General features: G+C 36.4%; 1 protein-coding gene across 1 annotated transcript in view; it reads left to right on the plus strand.

Moving 5' to 3' along the window:
* The window catches only part of DMD (dystrophin), a gene marked incomplete in the record, with an annotated part of 2,117,027 nt that overhangs the window by 1,481,539 nt on the left and 614,295 nt on the right, over positions 1-21,193 (plus strand). The window contains 1 exon segment of the mRNA XM_018043695.1: positions 8,682-8,893. Coding sequence (XP_017899184.1) covers positions 8,682-8,893 — 212 coding nt within the window.

Raw genomic sequence — 21,193 nt, forward strand, 5'->3', positions numbered from 1 at the left:
ATTTAGAGGAGAAGCATATATTCAAATTAGTCATAGCAGCTAGGATTTAATCATTTGTCTATAATCCGCCCCCTTTTTTTTTTCAATTTTTTGGTCTGAAATGTCTTCTCAAACATTGTATTCTGTTTGCACAGCAACCAAATGACTCTCTCCTGTTCCTAAATAGAGTAAATGCCCATTTCTACTAGCTACATTCAACTTCATGGTTAGTATGTTTCTTCCTCTTAATGAGTTTGAGACTTCTCTTTGCAGAGTTTAACTACAGATAAAACTTCTACACAACCATGTTTAAATTCCATATGGAAGTAGAAGGAACACATCTTTTTAAATTAGAGGATAATTGCTTTACAATGTTGTGTTGGTTTCTGCCATACAAGAATATGAATCAGTCATAAATATACATATATCTTCTCCCTTTTGAACCTCCCTCCCACCCCCTAAGAGGCACATCTTAGTATTTCCTATAAATTGGGTCATTATTATTTTTACTTTCCTTGGCTTCTCATAAATCTTTGACTATTAAACATTGATGTATACTCACGTTACTCAAGGTATAGTTGTACCCTAACTTTATACAAGAATAGAATAATGATGATTTCTTTGTTTTCAGTACCCTTCTTGATAATGCCTAGCCTTTTGGTGACTGTTTTGGCCTCAGGGAACAGTTTGTTTTGATTACCATATTTTCTTCCTGATACTAACAAATGGTTCACAGTGTATTAAACTTCAGTTGGGAAAATTTCCTTACAGTTGACCACAGTTCAAAAGATGACACTCTTTACCCATTCAAATGACTTCAAAAGATTTACTTGTAATTTAAATATTTAAGCTCTGTGCTTTCTACCTGGAATTCTTATATACTCTTGGACTCATTGAGATCCACAGAGTGCTCCCCCTAGCAAATAACAAATGTTTGCTGGTGATTATAATGCCTGTACAGAGAAACAATAACACCTTACTTTAGTATGGTCCTTGAGTTTTTTTATCCATTGTTGAATTTTACCTTCACGATGATACAACTATCATTATTTCAGTTTTGCAATTGAGGAACTTGAAGCTGTGATGAATCAACTTAATGCAAACTGCAATAGCTATTTCTTTCCAAATCCAGGGCTATAGCCCATTACTAACTGCTAGTCAAGGTTTCTTTCTAAAACTTAGTCACAGTGACTTCTAATTCTCAGACAGTAACTTGAGTGCAGAATTGGAACAGAGCTGTTCTTTGTTCTCTAGCAATATATATATTCAAAAATTCAGTCATTTCAGTTTTGAACATTTTCCCTTAGAAAAGATGTTGAGGGAATTTATATCAGTCAAGATTGTATATTGATAATCAAACATAGCTAGCTTAAAAACTTGAAGTAAAAGACTGGTTAGTACTCAATCAACTGAACTGTTTCTTTCTCTGCAGTATTGTGGTTCTTGACATGATTGCTTGGTTTCCAATTTGACACTCCTGGAGATCTGTAAATCAGGATACATGCTGAGTCTCAGTCTGTCATTCTGAGCCCCAGCATTGGTTATTTATTTCTTTCATTATCCAGCATCTACTTACTGCACAATTCCCTTGAGAAACTTACCCTACTGGACCTCTGAAAGATGAAATACACATATTAGGGTAGCTCTTCAGTTACCAACATGTGCTGATTATCTGAGTTTATAAACATAGATTTCTTATTATTTCATTTTTGTATGTCAGATGACTCTGATATAAATATAAATCTACAGAATGGGACCAAGTACATTGCCATACTATATCTTTCATCTGTCATTAATATCCTGGGTGAAGTGTTGCAAGTATGGTGAAATTCTCTAGTTTGAATTGTTGCCCAATTATGAACAATTACCAACTCTAACTACCTTGATGGTCCATCTCCAAAATAACTTTTCTCTTTGATTATCTTCAGATTTTATATTTACTTTCATTCCTTCACAAAAGAAAATAGATTAAAAAAATTCTAAAATTCTCTTCTGTATACATTCTTCAGGGTCTACTCTTAAGATAGCTATATCAATTATACTGTTTGGTGGTGGTTTTTTTTTTTTTTTTTTTTTTTGGCTATGTCACATGGCTTGTAGGATCTTATTTCCCCAACCAAGAACTGAACCTGGGCCCTTGGCAGTGAAAGTGCAGACATTCCTAACCACTGGGCATCCAGGAAATTCCCTACATTTGCCTTTTTAAATTTGCATAATTGATTGCTTCTCCATTAGTCTCTATGTTCTGATTTGGTTCTGTGACTCTAGTTTTACTCACTGTCCAGTGAGTGTTTGTCAAAAATCCTTTATCACACAAATCTAAGTACTCAATCGTATTGTGTCCTTGGTGCAACCATTGCATCTCTTATTCATATCTGCCCAAGCAATACATATTTCACATCAGCCCTTTTCAAAAAGATGAATTCAGATTTTTATTAACAATTAAGATGAATTACTTTATTAACAATTAAGATGAATTGTATGTATAATACATCCTACAAGTCTTGAAAATATATTATTAAATTTTTACTGAAGTATGATATACATGAGGAAAAGTGCACATCACATAAATGTCTTGCTTGGTGAATGTGCGGAAACAGATTACAACTGTGTAAACAGCACCCAAATCAAGAAAAACTATATTAGAAGACCCTTAGAAGTCTCCATCATGTCTCTTTCAGTGACTACCAGTCCCACAAAGCTAACAGCTATCTTGACTTCTATAATCATCTTGCTTTTTCCTGGTTTTGCACATTTTATAAATAGAATAATACAGTATGTCCTTGGTTTTGGCTAACTTCTTTCTGTCACCATTATGTTTATGAGATTAATACATCTTATTTAATATAGATGTAGATATTTAATTCTCATTGCTGGGTAGTATTCTATTGATAAATTTACCACAAGATATTTATCCATTCCACTGTATGGTAGGTGGGAATTTGGGTACTTTCAAAGGTGGATACAATCTTCTAATTTTGTACATGTCTTTTGGTGAATGTAAGTATGCATTTCTCTGGGATATGTACCTGGGAGTGGACTATAAGTCAAATCGTATTTAAATATCTTTGACAAGTGGACTAAAGAAATCTCTGGGGTTTATCTTTTTGCAAAGAAAATAATCTCTCCATAATTTCTGCTTTGCAAAATGGATTCTCACATATGGTTTGTTATTTCACAAGGGGTGATACATCTGCTGTCTGTCTTTCTAGTATTCATCTGATTGTACTTATGTTAATAACAATATGATAGTTTATTGTTGTGATTATCCTCTGGAGCTCAGTATGTTTCAAAATTTGAAAATGCCCATAAAAAATCCTTATCCAATAAACACATGCACTTGTCTATGTTACTTAGTCTAAGATTTAATTAAAAAGACAGACTGAGGCAAAAAGACATGCAGCAGATTTTCTCTGACCTACAGTTTATTTTAAGAATGTCAGAGAGAGATCATTGATTAGTTTTGACTTACTGGATTCCTCCCCCCACAGTTATTTTTAATTTATGGATTTTTTGAATCAGATGAGACTATTCCACAAGTAAACATGAATATTAAAGATGTTTTATACATGAAAATATGGTCAATGCAAAGGCATTAAATCAAAAACAAAGGATGCCCAGAGAATATTTGTTTGCTTATAATAGAGATCGTAGAAAGTAAGAGGAAAATAATAAGGGAAATCTGAAAGACTTAATCCAGTGTTTAAATTATATGGACTTGAAATGCAATAAAGAGATGGTGATTGCTTTCAGAGAAGAAAGACTCAAGGTCCTGCATAAGAGTTAAATTTGGAAGTGTTGACTTGGCCAAAAAGTTCCATCTGGTTTTTCTGTAGCATCGTATGGAAAAGCCCCAATGAACTTTTTGGCCAACCTGTAGCACTTGTACATTATTCTAGAGAGGAAACATGGATACTTGAAAAAGTATGAATGGACAATTCATTTGGCAGTTATCAAAAGTATACCATGTGCCAACCATGGGGCTATGCTCTAAGAAAATTTTTAAATGAATAAAATTCTAACCTAGACTAGATTCCCCTAGAAGCAGACCTTGAAACAATGACTTAAGTAACAATGATTTACTTATATGATGATCTCAGGCAGTACCAGTAAGAGAGCAGGACAGTGAAATATGTCAAGGAAAGAAGCCAGTAATTGAGCCAATTACTGTGCAGGTTACTGCTGTGAACAGCTAGAGTCCAGCCCCAGTTAGTGAAGTCTGAGTGAAAGTGAAAGTGAAGTCACTCAGTCATCTCCAACTCTTTGTGACCCCATGAACTGTAGCCCACCAGGCTCCTCTGTCCATGGGATTTTCCAGGCAAGAATACTGGAGTGGGTTGCCATTTCCTTCTCCAGGGGATCTTCCTGACCCAGGGATTGAACCCAGGTGTCCTGCATTGCAGGCAGACTCTTTACTATCTGAGCTACCAGGGAAGCCCTGAAGTCTGAGAGATGGTGAAAAATACACCTGACAGTTGTTATCAATAAGGGGCAGTTAACTCCCACATTTCATCCATCATTGGCTGATTGACTTGTCAGTTCTCTACAGTAAGATTTCTACCACTCTACTAAAATCATTTTCTGCATGGTCTTCAGGAGATCTCTTGTGGTCAAAGCCAGTGGATACTTTCGGCATGGATTTTTGGAAATCTGACTGCTTAGGTCTAGGTGTTGGCTCTTGCATTCACTATCTGTATGACCTTAGGCCAGTTCTTTAACATAGACCCTATTTCATCAGTTAAATGAGGAGAACAGCAACAACAGTAATGACACAATGATACCTACCTCATAAGATTATCATGGTGGTTAAATGAGTTACATATAAAGAGCTTAACACAGTACTTTAAGCAGAGAGGGTATTCAAATAATGTTTTATTATGATTTGTATTAGCTCCTGTGACATCTGTGGTATATAAAAGTGTTAACCACACTTGTGTTTTTGAAATTTTCTCTTATCCACATTTCTATGGACATGCCCTTTCCAGGTGGTCCTCCTTCCACTCTAGCCATTCATCCATCTGATTGACTACTTATGCTGTATCCTGTCTTTGTGTTGTATTTTCCAGGACTCCACCTTTAACCCTCTGTTTTGCTCCGTCTATACACCATACCAATGAGAATGTGTTCATATTGGTGGCTTCAGTTTTTACTTTTCTCTAGTGATCTCTAATCCTGAATTTCTCTGTCTCCCAAAATATGCAGCTATGCCGTAGCATCTTCAGTCCAACTGACTGAAATAATAGTCCTATATGGAAGATCCTCAGAACTTTCCACTGGATCAGTCTAAGACTGAACTCATTGCCTTTTCCTTAGAACCATTGATCTGTATTCCTCGTGAAAGTGAAAGCATTGTTGCTCAGCCATTTCTCTTTGCAACCCTATGGACTGGAGCCCACCAGGCTTCTCTGTCTGTGGAATTCTCAGGCAAGAATACTGGAGTGGGTAGCCATTCTCTTCTCCAGGGGATCTTCCTGATCGAGGGATCAAACCCTGGTCTCCTGCATTATGGGCAGATTAGATTCTTTACCATTGAGCCACCAGAGAAGCCCCTTTATTCCTTGAGGAGATGATAAATAACACCTCCATTTAACAGGCACCAACCAACCAGCAGCCAGGGAATCTTAGACTCCATTGTTTCCCCAGTGCTTAGGCTAATGCCTGGTATCAATAGATGGTAAAGAAAATGGTAATTGGCAGGATGGAAATATTGATGCAGAGGAGTAGATGGATTGTTGAGTAACCTATAAATCTGTTTATTTATTATCTCATAATCATGCACAATTGAAGGTCAGAGATGAGAAAGCACATCTTTAGTGGGGTGCATACCCAGTAAACCATTTTCTGTTAGTAATTTATACACACATGACCCCTTGGGGATAAAAACCTTCATTGCTGTGATTGAACAGGCATTCAAATGATATGTTTGTCTGAAATGATGGTATAGACTATAGAAGCTTCCTTCTTTTTCCATAATTAAGAAATATCTACCCACATGATCAGAGAAACTACTTTCCTTCTTTCTCATATAAAGTGATGGCCTTTAAAAAATATAAATTATGTCTATCCTATTGAATATAAGATGCACAAAATATTCACTGACATAAATGCAAATGGCTTACCATGTTTTTGTCAAAAAATACTAGGCATTCTAAACATTTTGATAGCATAGTAAAATGTTACCAATTAAGGCTAATTAAGGCAAATTGTAATCATAGCCTTTTAGAGGAAAGTCAATTTTATTATTTCCAAATACATGTAATATGTGTATAACAACAGGCCAAGGAAAATAAAGAAGTGCCAGCTATGCATAGCAAAATAGCCTGCTATGATAAGTTGGAAAATGGTTTGCAATCAGGTTATCAATTGTTTCTATGATTGATAAAGAATTCCAGAACACTTAAAGAGACGTTTGCTTATATTTTAAGTTGCTTTTTTATAATAGCATTTACACTAGTAATTTTGTAAACTGAAGATTAAACAGACTAGTTAATAACTGTAAATCTCAACTATAATAAGTGCTATACTACCCAGTGGGGGGACAACAGCAAGGCAACAAACAAACAAAAAAATTGGTTTTCACAGATTACAAGGAGGTACTGACATTTAAACAGAGGGTGACATGTTAAGCAAAGTTGAAATATAATATGCTGGGTGGATTTGCAATGCAGAGCAAACACCCAAACCAAAATGAACTCAATAAAACAGTATCTATCATGAATGTCACTTACTCAGTTTTACCTATTCCAGGCACCAGATTCTTTCATTCATGTCACAGGCACATAATCTTGTGGGGTCTATTTAAACTTGATGGTTATTTATAAAATATCTCAAGTACTTCTTTAACTCATAACTTGGAATAATTTAAGAGAGGCAACAACAGGTTTAATTAAGAAGCACTAAGCTTATGCCACGAAATAAGAAGCACAATACTGTGCTGTATACATTTTATTTGTCCGTTGCCCGTTTCTACCTCATTCTCCACTCTGGGAGGCTAATGTGTGTCATCAGTGGTCTCCCATGTCCTCTGGCTTCCAATTGATTTAGCCACTGGGGAGTGGGAGTTGGATATAGAAGGAGGGCAGAGAGGTCAGGATATTTATTCTTCTAGTTCCCTACCCATGAAGTTGCTTCAGGCTAGGTCCCTTGACAGAAGGTTACTGCTCTTCTCAAGGTGCTTTCTTGTTATGATTCTCAGCTTCTGGCCATTTCTCCCTCCTCTGATATCTTGGGCCTAGATGTAGTAACATCTCCACTGCTGCAAGACCCAGTTTCTTATATTATCTCTGGTGATCTTCCTACATCCTGATTGTGTTATAATTTGTTCCTTTGTAAATAAATTGCTCAGATTATCCAGGCCAGATCACAGAGGAACATGTATATCAAGCTGAGATATTCCACAGGACAGTGTGGGGACATTGAAGGGTTTAAGTGAGGGAATGAGGTGATTAGATTTATCTTGTTTATTACTGTGTCTACAATGTGCAAGTTACATTGGAAAATAGACTTGAGGCAGAGAGACTATGTAGTCTATTGCAAACACGTAGGCAGAAAATGATAGAACTTTGCCTTGGCAATGTGTAGAAACAAGGAAGGAGTTCTGTATGAGAGAAATTAGTAGCGAATTATATATGGTGTTTTGCGAGGCTTAGGGAAAACTCTAGAATGTCTGTCAGATTTCCTGCTTAAGGAATGAAATAAATAGTGGTTTTATTACTTATTTTCTATGGCATTATTTCCATTTTATGAAATCAGCTTAAAGAAAGGATTACATGGCCCTCAAAGAAAAGAAAAAACAATCTTGTCATGTTTATTTTGAATATTCTAAAATATTCCAGAGCAGAATCTACAAGGAATTGCTATCTTTGACTCACAAGGATATAAAAAAAAATAGCCTCAGTGTAAGTCTGTCCTACTTGTAGAATATAACTGGCGTGAATTCTAAAATATTGTTACAAGAAGTTTCTAAATATGCAGGAAAAAAAAATTTTGAGACCAAGTGGTTTTCTTGGGAGTTAGAGAAATATCAATAGGGGAGTGAGGAAGTGAGATAGGTGAGGCGAGACAGCCAATTAAGGATGATGCATAAGCAAGCAGGTTACCTCGATGACCCACTAGAGCTTTATCCCGCTGGGAAAGCTCTGGAACCTTTATAAAACACATATCTCAGAGTTATCTTCCCTAGCATCAAGGGTGCTATCATATTCATACCCCAGAGCCTACCATCAGCCATTGATGAGAGGCTGCTTCTGAGAGGCAGGGTGGTGAGAGAGTGGAGAGGGGTTGGCAAAGCATACTCTTTGGGGCAACACAAAGCCTATAAGCAACAAAATGTCAGTGATGGTATTGGAAGTAAGGCTGCTGGGCACTGACGTGATAAGGGTGGGGAATTTGGACATTCTGTTATAGGAGCTTTCAAAAAGGTTATTCATATTTTGCTCCAGAGATGAAGAACAGACAGAGTTACATTTTTCACTTATACTGTTGATGTTCTAGGTCACTTTCAGGAAGTTGACTTAACAAAAACTCATGTTTACCTTTAAAACAAGTAAGAAATACTACTGTCTGTCATGCTAGCTATAACACAATGAGCAATTTCTTTTTATAAGTAGTGAAAAATTGAGATAATATTTGGATGTTAAATTTCATATGTCTTCTCCAGACTAACATTTACTCCCACATATTCATTTTTCCTTCTCTTCCAGTTGAAAGAATTCAGAGTCAGTGGGATGAAGTACAGGAACACCTTCAGAACCGGAGGCAGCAATTAAATGAAATGTTAAAGGATTCAACACAATGGCTGGAAGCTAAGGAAGAAGCTGAGCAGGTCGTGGGGCAGGCCAGAGCCAAGCTTGAGACATGGAAGGAGGGTCCCTACACAATGGATGCAATCCAAAGGAAGATCACAGAAACCAAGGTTAGTATCGACCATATGTTCTTAAAAAATAAAAAATAAAAGATATGTTCTTAAAATAAAATACACTGGATAAAATTATACCGTGGATTAAAATTTAATGGTTCTTTATGTAAATGTATTAAAAGAAAACATAGACTGAGGGAAAAAATCTATATAGTCTTCTTGGATGGAGTGGCTTCCATTTCTAAATTAGTCATTGTTTAGACTACACCAAGCTACACAGCTTGTTTTTAATACTAGACTTATTTGAAAAATAAACCCTGAAATCTCAATAGCTGAGTACAGTGATGATTAATTCCTTGGTTGTATCATAGTCCAATAGAGGTCAAAGAACTCTCCTTGGGAGCTTTCCCCTAAATGGTGAGTTGCAGATTCAGGATTTTCTAATTTTATTAAACTATAATTTTAAAATCATGTCTGCCCTAAGTCACCACAGAAGAATAAGAGAGAATGTGATAAAGACATTGGGTTTTAGGGCCAGGCCTCAAAATTGTGGACATTACTTCCATCCATATCCCATTGGCCAGAACTTATTCCAAATTTAATTTCAAGAAAAATAAGTTGGAATAACGAACTGGTGAACTTTTAGCTACTCCTTGCCGTAGCTAGTTTTCCAAAGGATCTGAACAGCTAAGAGGACACAATTTTTATTTCTATGACAAGAATGTTAGAAAGCCATAAGTTTGTAGTATTTCACAAACTTAGTACATTTGTTGGAGGCATCACCTAAATGAATAAAAATTCTCTCTCTCACAAGATATTGGTTACCACTAAAATGTTCTCCCTTTGACAAGGGTAGACGAATTAGGAATTTCTAAGCATGGTTTTTCCAATTTCTCATTTGGTTATGTGAAATACAGAATCCATGTGGTTATTCTTGAGGGTTCTGGTCTCATCTATCAGGTACTCAGTATGTCATGCTATTTCTTTTTTCTCTCAAACATTTAGGATTCTATGAATCTAGCAGATAATGGAACAGATTGGTTAACTGGTAAGGAGAGTTTACATGGAAAAGTAGTTTGGACTGGACCCTTGGGTTTGAAATGAGGGGAAGGAGAGGTGAGAGGTGTATAAAGATGAAATTGATCAGGGCAAGAAGACTCTGAAAATTGGCAGTTAAGAATATTAATTATAAAAAAAATGTATTCTTTCAATTCTAAAAAAAAAAAAGAAGAAGAAATACTCTTAAAACATACAAGAACCCTAAAGTGATGGCAAGAATGATTAAAGTTTAATAGCTTCTGAAAGAGCAAGGGGCTTTAAATAAGAGACAGAAAGAGTTGCAAAAGTAAATATGAGAGGACGAAACAAAACAGTTTTTTTCATCAAAACAAGCAAGGTGTTTTGGACACCTAAAACAAAGACAAGATTATATTATAATTGCTATCCTTATCAAACTTTTGAAATAAAAATTTTCTTTTGAATAGTCAGTCTAAAACTGTGCCTTAAAAATGGCTCAGCCATTATCTTTGGAAACATGTTTTTGTCTGTGATATTTAGGAATTTAATGATATATATTGTTACAACTTCAGTGTAGGTTCCTAACACAAATAAAGCTGTAATTTTCATGTCCATTTCCTAAATGACATATGCTAAAACTAAAGTAATGCTAATACTGACATTTAGCAAATACTTGGTACTTGTCAAAAACTATGCTAATCACTGCATATATTGGCTTAGTTCATCCTCCCGAAAACTTTTCATGAAAAGTAGTATTATTGTTCCCAGTTTACACATAAGAAAATTGAAAGCCTAGTGAAGTTCAGTAACTTCTCTTAATAGCAATAGAGTTGGAATATGAAAGCACAGCAATTACTTTTGTAAATGACCTCCCAGATTTCTTCTTTAACCCACTATCTGTGTGGCTAAAACAGATCAAAAAACACTGTAAGGATCCAAAAGGGAGAAAATTGTAGTTGTGAACTGACAAATAAGATTACCAGTGAGCCAACAGGTGGAAAATGAAAGTAGTGAAACAGCCTACTAGGGAGAAGTTTTCATATTCCGTTTTACTGTGGAAAAACTAAAAAGATAAGTGTAGATTGTATTCCATTTTTAATGAAACTCCAATGTTTAATTCTTATAAAAGTCAGGGAGCCTGATAAAGTGGAGGACTGCCTTTATGTCTGCTGTGTTATCACTCCTGAGTGATATTAGCTGGCTTATCACTTACAATTTTCTTTTAGGAAAAAAGTGTGAAGATAGATATAATAGACACTGGTTAATTTGACCAGAATCTCCTTGCTCCATGGATTCTTTCTTACTCTCTGTATCTAGGATTAGCATAGAGATGGTGAGCCTAATAAGTCAGTCATCAGACTGTATCTATAGACTTGGAGAGCTGTAATTACAGTAGCCAGCTTTCCTTGGTGTAGCATCACTGATGACTACCCTCCTCGTCACAATGAAATAGTTTCAAAGCCAACCACTGGCCCTGTTATACTCTTTGAAAACTGAAACCGATCTCATTATACCTGAACTAATGAAAAAAATCACTCATCATTCTGATATTTTAATGATTCATAATCGCTAACATTTGTCTATAGTTTCTTCTGCTTCTTATCTACATATTTTTAATTGTCTTCATATTGTAGATAAAATTTTTAATTCTTATTTTAAAGGTAGTATTATCATATAAATATATATGTTGCTAAATATGTTAAAATTATCATTTTAACTATAATATTGCATTCAGTTCCATCTTTCACCATTTCCCTACTAATTTAGAAAACCTCTGCTCTTGGTTAGACAAAATAGCGGAGAAAACATTGAAATAACAGCCCCTTAACAAAGTGAAAATCAAATCTGAGATGGTATCTGAGAAAAGTCCATCTTGAAAGCATGTACGAGGTGGAAGGAGATAGCAACAGGAGAGTATTTGGCAAAAGAATAGACTATAGATGGTCCAATGAGTCAACAGTTAATGAGCAGATCATTAAGAGATGCACATAATGTATGTCTAGTTTCTTTCTTTTCTATAATAACCCTGAATTTTGTGTAAACAAAGAATAAAGTAAGTAGATGATTTTGTTAACTGCACGGCTCCATTTGCTCTTCTACATGGACCTAATAAAGTAATATACTTTTTAAGATGGAAAGACAGATATTAGGGTAAATCATGCAGGATTTCCATCCTAATCAAAATATTTTCCAGTAGGCTATAGCAGAAGAGATGATGCCATTTAACTTGGGTAAGAGGTAAGATGGAACACCATTAGCACCTAAAACTGCCAGCAGTGGTCATCTTGGGCTTTCTTGTATTTGGCACAATCTGGATTTACTCCACAACCTGTTTCCCAGGCTGTTAAGATTAGTCTAAACTTGGCAGTGGATTCTTTGGAAAAAATATTTCTTAATGATTTTAAACTTTCTTTTCTGGTGTCAAGAGAGATTTACCCAGACTCAAAGTTTTCATTTATTTTTCCCCCTTTCAGCTTTTGAAAGAGCAATTCCTTTTTTTGTCTGTCTTGTGATTGCTTTTGTGTCAAATTCAGCATAAAAGCTTTTCAAACGTGATGGCATTAGCTGTTTTGTGCTTGGCTGAGCTAAGAGTACATGAATTCAATAGAGAAGTGAAATCTTGTTTGAGCCTAGCTGATTTGGCTATATAATACTTAAAACTATCTGAAGTGAGAAACTCAATGATTTATCAAATTATTAAATACAGGTTTCTGAAGCTATAAAATATTTGGTTTTGAAGACATTCATTTGGGAACTGGAAACAGAATGTAATCATGTAATTAATAATAATTTTTAAAGTTGATCTTGTATGTAGTAAATCTGGTAGCTTTTTGAGGATTGCAAATTATTTTACTAGAAAGAAACTAACCAGGGAGAATTTCTTTTTCAAACATAGATGCAGAGCCTGACTGTTTTCATTAAAAGAGGGAATGAGTGGTATTAGATAGTATCTTTATCTACCAAAAAGATATGTGCAGTAATGGAAGCTAAATCTTCCTTTCACATATTTTATTTACTAGTTAGATGAGCATAAAATTAAACCAGCAAATTGACCCCAATAGTAGTTTTAGGCTTGGATTTCTGATACAGTAATGACAAATTTTATTAGAAAACTTCTTGCTAGGACCTGCCATTTTTTCATGCATTTTCTATATTTCCTTTTGCTCTCCCCTAAAGACTCCATGTGATTAAGAAGAAAGAATCAATACCTAATGGTACTTCTCATCTCAACGTATGCATGAGTCTATTAAACTTCTCAAAGAATACAGAGTGCTTCCTACATCATTGATAGAGCACAAGAGAATAATGGGTAGTTTCCCAGGTCCTACTACAGTATATAAATATTTAATGCAGTCACCAAGACTTGGATGGCGTTATGCTCTGATTGCACCATATTTTGCCTTAGTTCCTTTTCACAGTTTAACTTATTCCATGCTTGAAGATATGATGTGGCAAGTCTGTAAATCCACTCTTCTATACAAGCAGCAAATTGCAAAATTGTTAAAATTGCTTTTTCTAAACTTTGGAAATTAACCAAAGGTTGACAACAATATGTAATCTACTGAATTTCACTAAGAACAACAGGGTTTGAGGCTTTTTAACTTGGCCTATTCCCATCACTTTCTTCCAACTACATAGTTCAGTTCAGTTCAGTTGAGTCGCTCAGTTATGTCCGACAGTTTGCAACCCCATGAATTGCAGCACACCAGGCCTCTCTGTCCATCACCATCACCCAGAGTTCACTCAAATTCACGTCCATCGAGTCGGTGATGCCATCCAGCCATCTCATCCTCTGTCGTCCCCTTCTCCTCCTGCCCCCAATCCCTCCCAGCATCAGAGTCTTTTCCAATGAGTCAACTCTTCGCATGAGGTGGCCAAAGTACTGGAGTTTCAGCTTTAGCATCATTCCTTCCAAAGAACACCCAGGGCTGATCTCCTTTAGAATGGACTGGTTGGATCTCCTTGCAGTCCAAGGGACTTTCAAGAGGCTTCTCCAACACCATAGTTCAAAAGCATCAATTCTTCGGTGCTCAGCTTTCTTCACAGTCCAACACTCACATCCATACATGGCCACAGGAAAAACCATAACCTTGACTAAATGGACCTTTGTTGGCAAAGTAATGTCTCTGCTTTTGAATATGCTATCTAGGTTGGTCATAACTTTTCTTCCAAGGAGTAAGCGTCTTTTAATTTCATGGCTGCAGTCACCATCTGCAGTGATTTGGGAGCCCAGAAAGATAAAGTCTGACACTGTTTTGACAGTTTCCCCATCTATTTCCCATGAAGTGATGGGACCGGAGGCCATGATCTTCGTTTTCTGAATGTTGAGCTTTAAGCCAACTTTTTCACTCTTCTCTTTCACTTTCATCAAGAGGCTTTTCAGTTCCTCTTCACTTTCTGCCATAAGAGTGGTGTCATCTGCATATCTGAGGTTATTGAGATTTCTCCCAGCAATCTTGATTCCGGCTTATGCTTCTTCCAGCCCAGCGTTTCTCATGATGTACTCTGCATATAAGTTAAATAAGGAGGGTGACAATATACAGGCTTGACATACTCCTTTTCCTCTTTGGAACCAGTCTAGCCTTAAAAATAAACAATCTTAAAGTGACCAGAGAAAGAGAATAGAATTTATATAAAGCATGTTTTCTGACCACAGCAATATAAAACTAGAAATCAATGACAGAAAGACAAATGGGAAAGGTACAAACATGTGGAGACTAAATAATATGCTATTAAAAAAGCAATGGGCCAATGAAGAAATCAAAAGGGAAATCAGAAAATACCTCGACAAATGAAAACATAAAACTCCAAAAATCTATGGGATGCAGCAAAAGAAGTTCTAAGAGGAAAGTTGATAGTGTTGTAGGCCTTCCTCAAGAAAAAAGAGAAATCTCAAATAAGTAGCCTAACCAACCACCTGAGAGAATTAAAGAACCAAACCAAAGTCAGCAGAAGGAAGGGAGTAATAAAGATAATATGAGGGGAAATAAAATACAAACAAGCAAAAGAAAAGATCAATGAAACCAGGAGGTTTTTTTCTGAAAAGACAAACAAAATTTATAAACTTTTAGCCAAGCTCACCAAGAAGAGAGAGAAGACACAATAAACAAGATAAATGAAAGAAGAGAAATAACAGTCAATAATAGAGAGATATCAAAAAATTGCCAACAAATTGGATGGCCCCAGAAAAAAAAAGGCAATTTTCTAAAAATATATAACCTGCCAAGATTGAAATCAAGAAGAACCAGACAGGGATAAATTGGGAGATTAGAACTGATATATGTACACTATTGATATTTTATATAGAATAAATAACCAATGAGAATCAATTGTATAACTCAGAGAACTCTACTTAGTGCTCTGCGGTAACCTAAATGGGAAGGGAATCCAAGAGAGGAGACATATGTATATATATAGTTGATTTGCTTTGGAGTACATTGTAAAGCAGTTATATCCCAATAAAAAGTAATTTCAAAAAAAAATCAAACAATTTGAACAGACTAGTCACTATGGTGAAATTCAGTATGTAGTTAAAAAAAAAAAAAAAAAAGAAAGAAATCTCCCAGCAAACGGTAGTCCAGATTGGTTAACAGTGGAATTCTACCAAACATATAAAGAACTAATACCTATCCTTCTCAAACTTTTCCAGAAAGATTGAAGAGGATAGAACATTCCAGAATTCATTCTACAAGGCCACCTTTACCCTAGTGTGAAAACCAAAGACACTACCAAAAAAAGGAAAAAAAGGAAATTATAGGCCAATACCTTTGATGTGTATCAATACAAAAACCTCAACAAAATATTAGCAAACCAAATCCACTGGTACATATAAAGGATCATATGTCATGATCAAGTTGGATTACAGATGGTTCAATATTTGCAAATCAATATACCACATTAGCAAAAAGAAAGGTAAAAATCACATGATCACCTCAATAGATGCAGAAAAAGCATTTGATGAAATTCAGTATCCATTCATCATCATCAAAAAAAAAAAACTCAACAAAGTGATCATAGAGGGAACATATTAATACCTCCACTTAATAAAGGCTATTTATGACAAACCCACAGCTAACGTCGTACTCAGTAATGAAAAGCTGAAAGCCTTTCTTCTGTATTCAGAAACAAGACAAGGAAGCCCACTCTCACCACTTCTATTTGACATAGTATTGACAGTCCTAGCCATAGGAGTCAGACAAGTAAAAGAAAGACAAGGCATTCAAATTGAAATGAAAAAAAGCAAAACTATCACCATTTATAAAGTAATGCTTTATATAGAAAACCCTAAATAAAGTTTCCGCTCAAAAACTAGTAAAACTAATAAATGAATTCAGCAGATTTGCAGGATAAAAGATTAATATACAGAAATTTGTTGCTTTTCTATACACTAATAATGAACTATTAGAAAGAGAAAGTTAAAAAACAATCTTGTTTAAAATCACATCAAAAAGAATAAAAAGGCTTGGAATAAACTTAACCAAAGAGGTGAAAGACCTATACTCTGATGAGGTAAATTAAAGATAATGCAAAGAGAAAGATATTTTGTGTTCTTGGATTGGAAAAATATTGTCAAAATGCCCATACCAACTACAGCAATTTACAGATTTAATGCAATCCCTATCAAAATACCCATGACATTTTTCACAAAATTAGAACGAATAATCCTAAAATTCATGTGAAACCATAAAAGACTTTAAATTGTTCAAGCAATATTTAGAAAAAAAGAAAAAAAGCTGGAGGTGTCACCTTAGACTACAGCAATCAAAACAGCATGGTATTGGCACAAACAGACTTGTAGATAAATGGGACATAATAGAGAGACCAAAAATAAACCCATACATCTATGGTTAATCTATGCCAAAGGAGGCTGGAGTATGCAATGGAGAAAAGACAGTCTCTTCAACAAGTGGTGCCTGAGAAACTGGACAGCTACATGTAAAAGAATGAGATTCTAACATTTCCTCACACCATATACAAAAATAAACTCAAAATGGATAAAAGGTACAAATGGAAGACCTGAAATCATAGAACTCCTATAGGCAGAACACTTTCTGACATAAATCACAGCAAGATTTTTTGGCTGTCTCTCCTAAGGCAAAAGAAATAAAAGCAGAAATAAACAATGGGACCTAATTAAACTTAAAAGCTTTTGCATAGCAAAGGAAACCATCAACAAAATGAAAAGACAACCTACAAACTGGGAGAAAATATTTGCAAATGATGCTACTGACAAGGGATTAGTCTTCAGAATATACAAACAGCTCATACAGCTTAGTATCAGAAAACAACTGAATCAAAAAATGGGAAGGAGATCTGAGTAGACATTTTTCCAAAGTAAATATTGCAGTGGCCAATAGGCACATGAAAAGGCACATTCACTAATTTTTAGAGAAATGCAGATCAAAGCATCAGTGAGATATCACCTCACACTTGTCAGAATGTGTGTGCATGGTCAGAATGGCTATCATCAAAAGGTCTGCCAATAACCAGTGTTGAAAAGGATGTGAAGAAAAAGGAAACTCTTGTACACTTTTGGTGGGTATGTAAATTGGTGGAGCTGCAATGGAAAACAGTATGGAGGTCCCTTTAAAAACTAAAAATAGAACTAAAAATTCCATTCCAGTGTACATATCTGGGGGAAAATGACAACAGTAACTTGAAAAGATATTTGCACCCCAGTATTCATAGCAGCACTGATTACAATTACCAAGATGTGGAAGTAACCCAAATGCCCATCAACAGATGAATGGACAAAGAAGATGTGGTACATATATGTGGTGAAATATCGGTCATGAAAAGGAATGAAATTCTGCCATTTGTAGCAACGTGAATGGACCTAATATTATCCTTAGTGAAATAAGTCATACAGAGAAAAGACAGTGTATAATATTATTTATATATGGAAACTAAAAAATAATACAGATGAATATATATGCAAAACAGAAACAGACTCACAGACTGAATATTTTCCTCTGAGATCAGAAACAAGGTAAATACGTCTCATCTCACCACTTCTTCACTCGTGTCCAACTCTTTGTGACCTTATTCACTGTAGCTTCCCAGACCCCTCAGTCTTCCCAGGTGGCTCAGATGGTAAAAAAAAAAAAAAAAAATCTGCTTGCAATGCACGAGACCTGGATTCAATCCCTGGGTTAGAAAGATCCCCTGGAGAATGGAATGGCAATCCACTCCAGTATTCTTAAGCTTCCCAGGGGGCGCTAGTGGTAAAGAGCCCGCCTGCTAATGCAGGAGACAACAGAGAAGCAGGTTTGATCTCTTGGTCAGGGAGGTCCTCTGTAGTAGGAAATGGCACCCCACTCCAGTATTCTTGCCTGGAGAATCCCATGGACAGAGGACCCTGGTGGGCTACAGTCCATATGGTCACAAAGAGTCAGACAAATGAAGCAAAGCATTCTTCTGTTCTTCTTCACCACTTCTATTTACCACTGTACTGGAGTTTAGGTTGGGAAAATAGGCATGAAAAATAGGTAAAAATTATCCATATTGGAAAGGAAGAAGTAAAATTATCCCTGTTTGCAGATGAAATGATCTTGTATATAGATAGTTCTAAGCAATACACCGCTGCTGCTAAGTCGCGTCGGTATAAAACTAATAAGTTAATTCAGCAAATTTGCAGGATAAAAGATCAAAATACAAAAAACAGTACTTTTTCTATAAGCTGGCAGTGAATAATCTGAACAGTGAAATTCACAAAATTATTTCATTTTTTGAATCAGTTCAGTTCAGACGCTCAGTCGTGTCCGACTCTTTGCAACCCCATGAATCGTAGCACGTGAGGCCTCCCTATCCATCACCAACTCCTGGAGCTCACTCGGACTCACGTCCATCGAGTCCGTGATGCCATCCAGCCATCTCATCCTCTGCCGTCCCCTTCTCCTCCTGCCCTCAACCCCTCCCAGCATCAAAGTCTTTTCCAATGAGTTAACTGTTTGCATGAGGTGGTCAAAGTACGGGAGTTTCAGCTTTAGCATCATTCCTTCCAAAAAACACCCAGGGCTGATCTCCTTCAGAATGGACTGGTTGGATCTCCTTGCAGTCCAAGGGACTCTCAAGAGTCTTCTCCAACACCACAGTTCAAAAGCATCAATTCTTCGGCGCTCACCCTTCTTCACAGTCCAACTCTCACATCCATACATGACTACTGGAAAAACGATAGCCTTGACTAGATGCACCTTAGTCGGCAAAGTAATGTCTCTGCTTTTGAATATACTATCTAGGTTGGTCATCACTTTTCTTCCAAGGAGTAAGCGTCTTTTAATTTCATGGCTGCAGTCACCATCTGCAGTGATTTTGGAGCCCAAAAAGATAAAGTCTGACACTATTTCCACTGTTTCCCCATCTATTTCCCATGAAGTGATGGGACCGGATACCATGATCTTCGTTTCCTGAATGTTGAGCTTTAAGCCAACTTTTTCACTCTCCACTTTCACTTTCATCAAGAGTCTCTTTAGTTCCTCTTCACTTTCTGCCATAAGGGTGGTGTCATCTGCATATCTGAGGTTATTGATATTTTTCCTAGCAATCTTGATTCCAGCTTGTGTTTCTTCCAGTCCAGCGTTTCTCATGATGTACTCTGCATAGAAGTTAAATAAGCAAGGTGACAATATACAGCCTTGACATACTCCTTTTCCTATTTGGAACCAGTCTGTTGTTCCATGTCCAGTTCTAACTGTTGCTTCCTGGCCTTCATACAGATTTCTCAAGAGGCAGGTCAGGTGGTCTGGTATTCCCATCTCTCTCAGAATTTTCCATGGTTTATTGTGATCCACACAGTCAAAGGCTTTGGCATAGTCAATAAAGCAGAAATAGATGTTTTTCTGGAACTCTCTTGCTTTTTCCATGATCTAGCAGATGTTGACAATTTGATCTCTGGCTCTGCCTTTTCGAAAACCAGCTTGAACATCAGGAAGTTCATGGTTTACGTATTGCTGAAGCCTGGCTTGGAGAATTTTGAGCATTACTTTACTAGCATGTGAGATGAGTGCAATTGCGCAGTAGTTTGAGCATTCTTTGGCATTGCCTTTCTTTGGGATTAGAATGAAAACACGTTTTCCAGTCCTGTGGCCATTGCTGAGTTTTCCAAATGTGCTGTCATATTGAGTGCAGCACTTTCACAGCATCATCTTTCAGGATTTGAAATAGCTCCACTGGAATTCCATCACCTCCTCTAGCTTTGTTCGTAGTGATGCTTTCTAAGGCCCACTTGACTTCACATTCTAGGATGTCTGGCTCTAGGTTGAGTGATCATACCATCGTGATTATCTTGGTCATGAAGATCTTTTTTGTACAGTTCTGTGTATTCTTGCCACCTCTTCTTAATATCTTCTGCTTCTATTAGGTCCATACCATTTCTGTCCTTTATCAAGCCCATCTTTGCATGAAATGTTCCCTTGGTATCTCTAATTTTCTTGAAGAGATCTCTAGTCTTTCCCATTCTGTTCTTTTCCTCTATTTCTTTGCATTGATCGCTGAAGAAGTCTTTCTTATCTCTTCTTGCTATTCTTTGGAACTCTGCATTCAGATGCTTATATCTTTCCTTTTCTCCTTTGCTTTTTGCTTCTCTTCTTTTCACAGCTATTTGTAAGGCCTCCCCAGACAGCCATTTTGCTTTTTTGCATTTCTTTTCCATGGGGATGGTCTTGATCCCTGTCTCCTGTACAATGTCACGAACCTCATTGCATAGTTCTTCAGGCACTCTGTCTATCAGATCTAGGCCCTTAAATCTATTTCTCACTTCCACTGTATAATCATAAGGGATTTGATTTAGGTCATACCTGAATGGTCTAGTGGTTTTCCCTACTTTCTTCAATTTGAGTCTGAATTTGGTAATAAGGAGTTCATGATCTGAGCCACAGTCAGCTCCCGGTCTTATTTTTGTTGAGTGTATAGAGCTTCTCCATCTTTGGCTGCAAAGAACATAATCAATCTGATTTTGGTGTTGACCATCTGGTGATGCGTAGAGTCTTCTCTTGTGTTGTTGGAAGAAGGTGCTTGCTGTGACCAGGGCATTTTCTTGGCAAAACTCTATTAGTCTTTGCCCTGCTTCATTCTGTACTCCATGGCCAAATTTGCCTGTTACTCCAGGTGTTTCTTGACTTCCTACTTTTGCATTCCAGTCCCCTATAATGAAAAGGACATCTTTTATAGGTGTTAGTTCTAAAAGGTCTTGTAGGTCTTCATAAAACCGTTCAACTTCAGCTTCTTCAGCATTGCTAGTTGGGGCATAGACTTGGATTACTGTGATATTGAATGGTTCGCCTTGGAAATGAACAGAGATCATTCTGTCATTTTTGAGATTGCATCCAAGTACTGCATTTC

This window comes from Capra hircus (assembly GCF_001704415.2).
Source record: "Capra hircus breed San Clemente chromosome X unlocalized genomic scaffold, ASM170441v1, whole genome shotgun sequence".
In the NCBI taxonomy this organism is placed as follows: Eukaryota; Metazoa; Chordata; class Mammalia; order Artiodactyla; family Bovidae; genus Capra; species Capra hircus.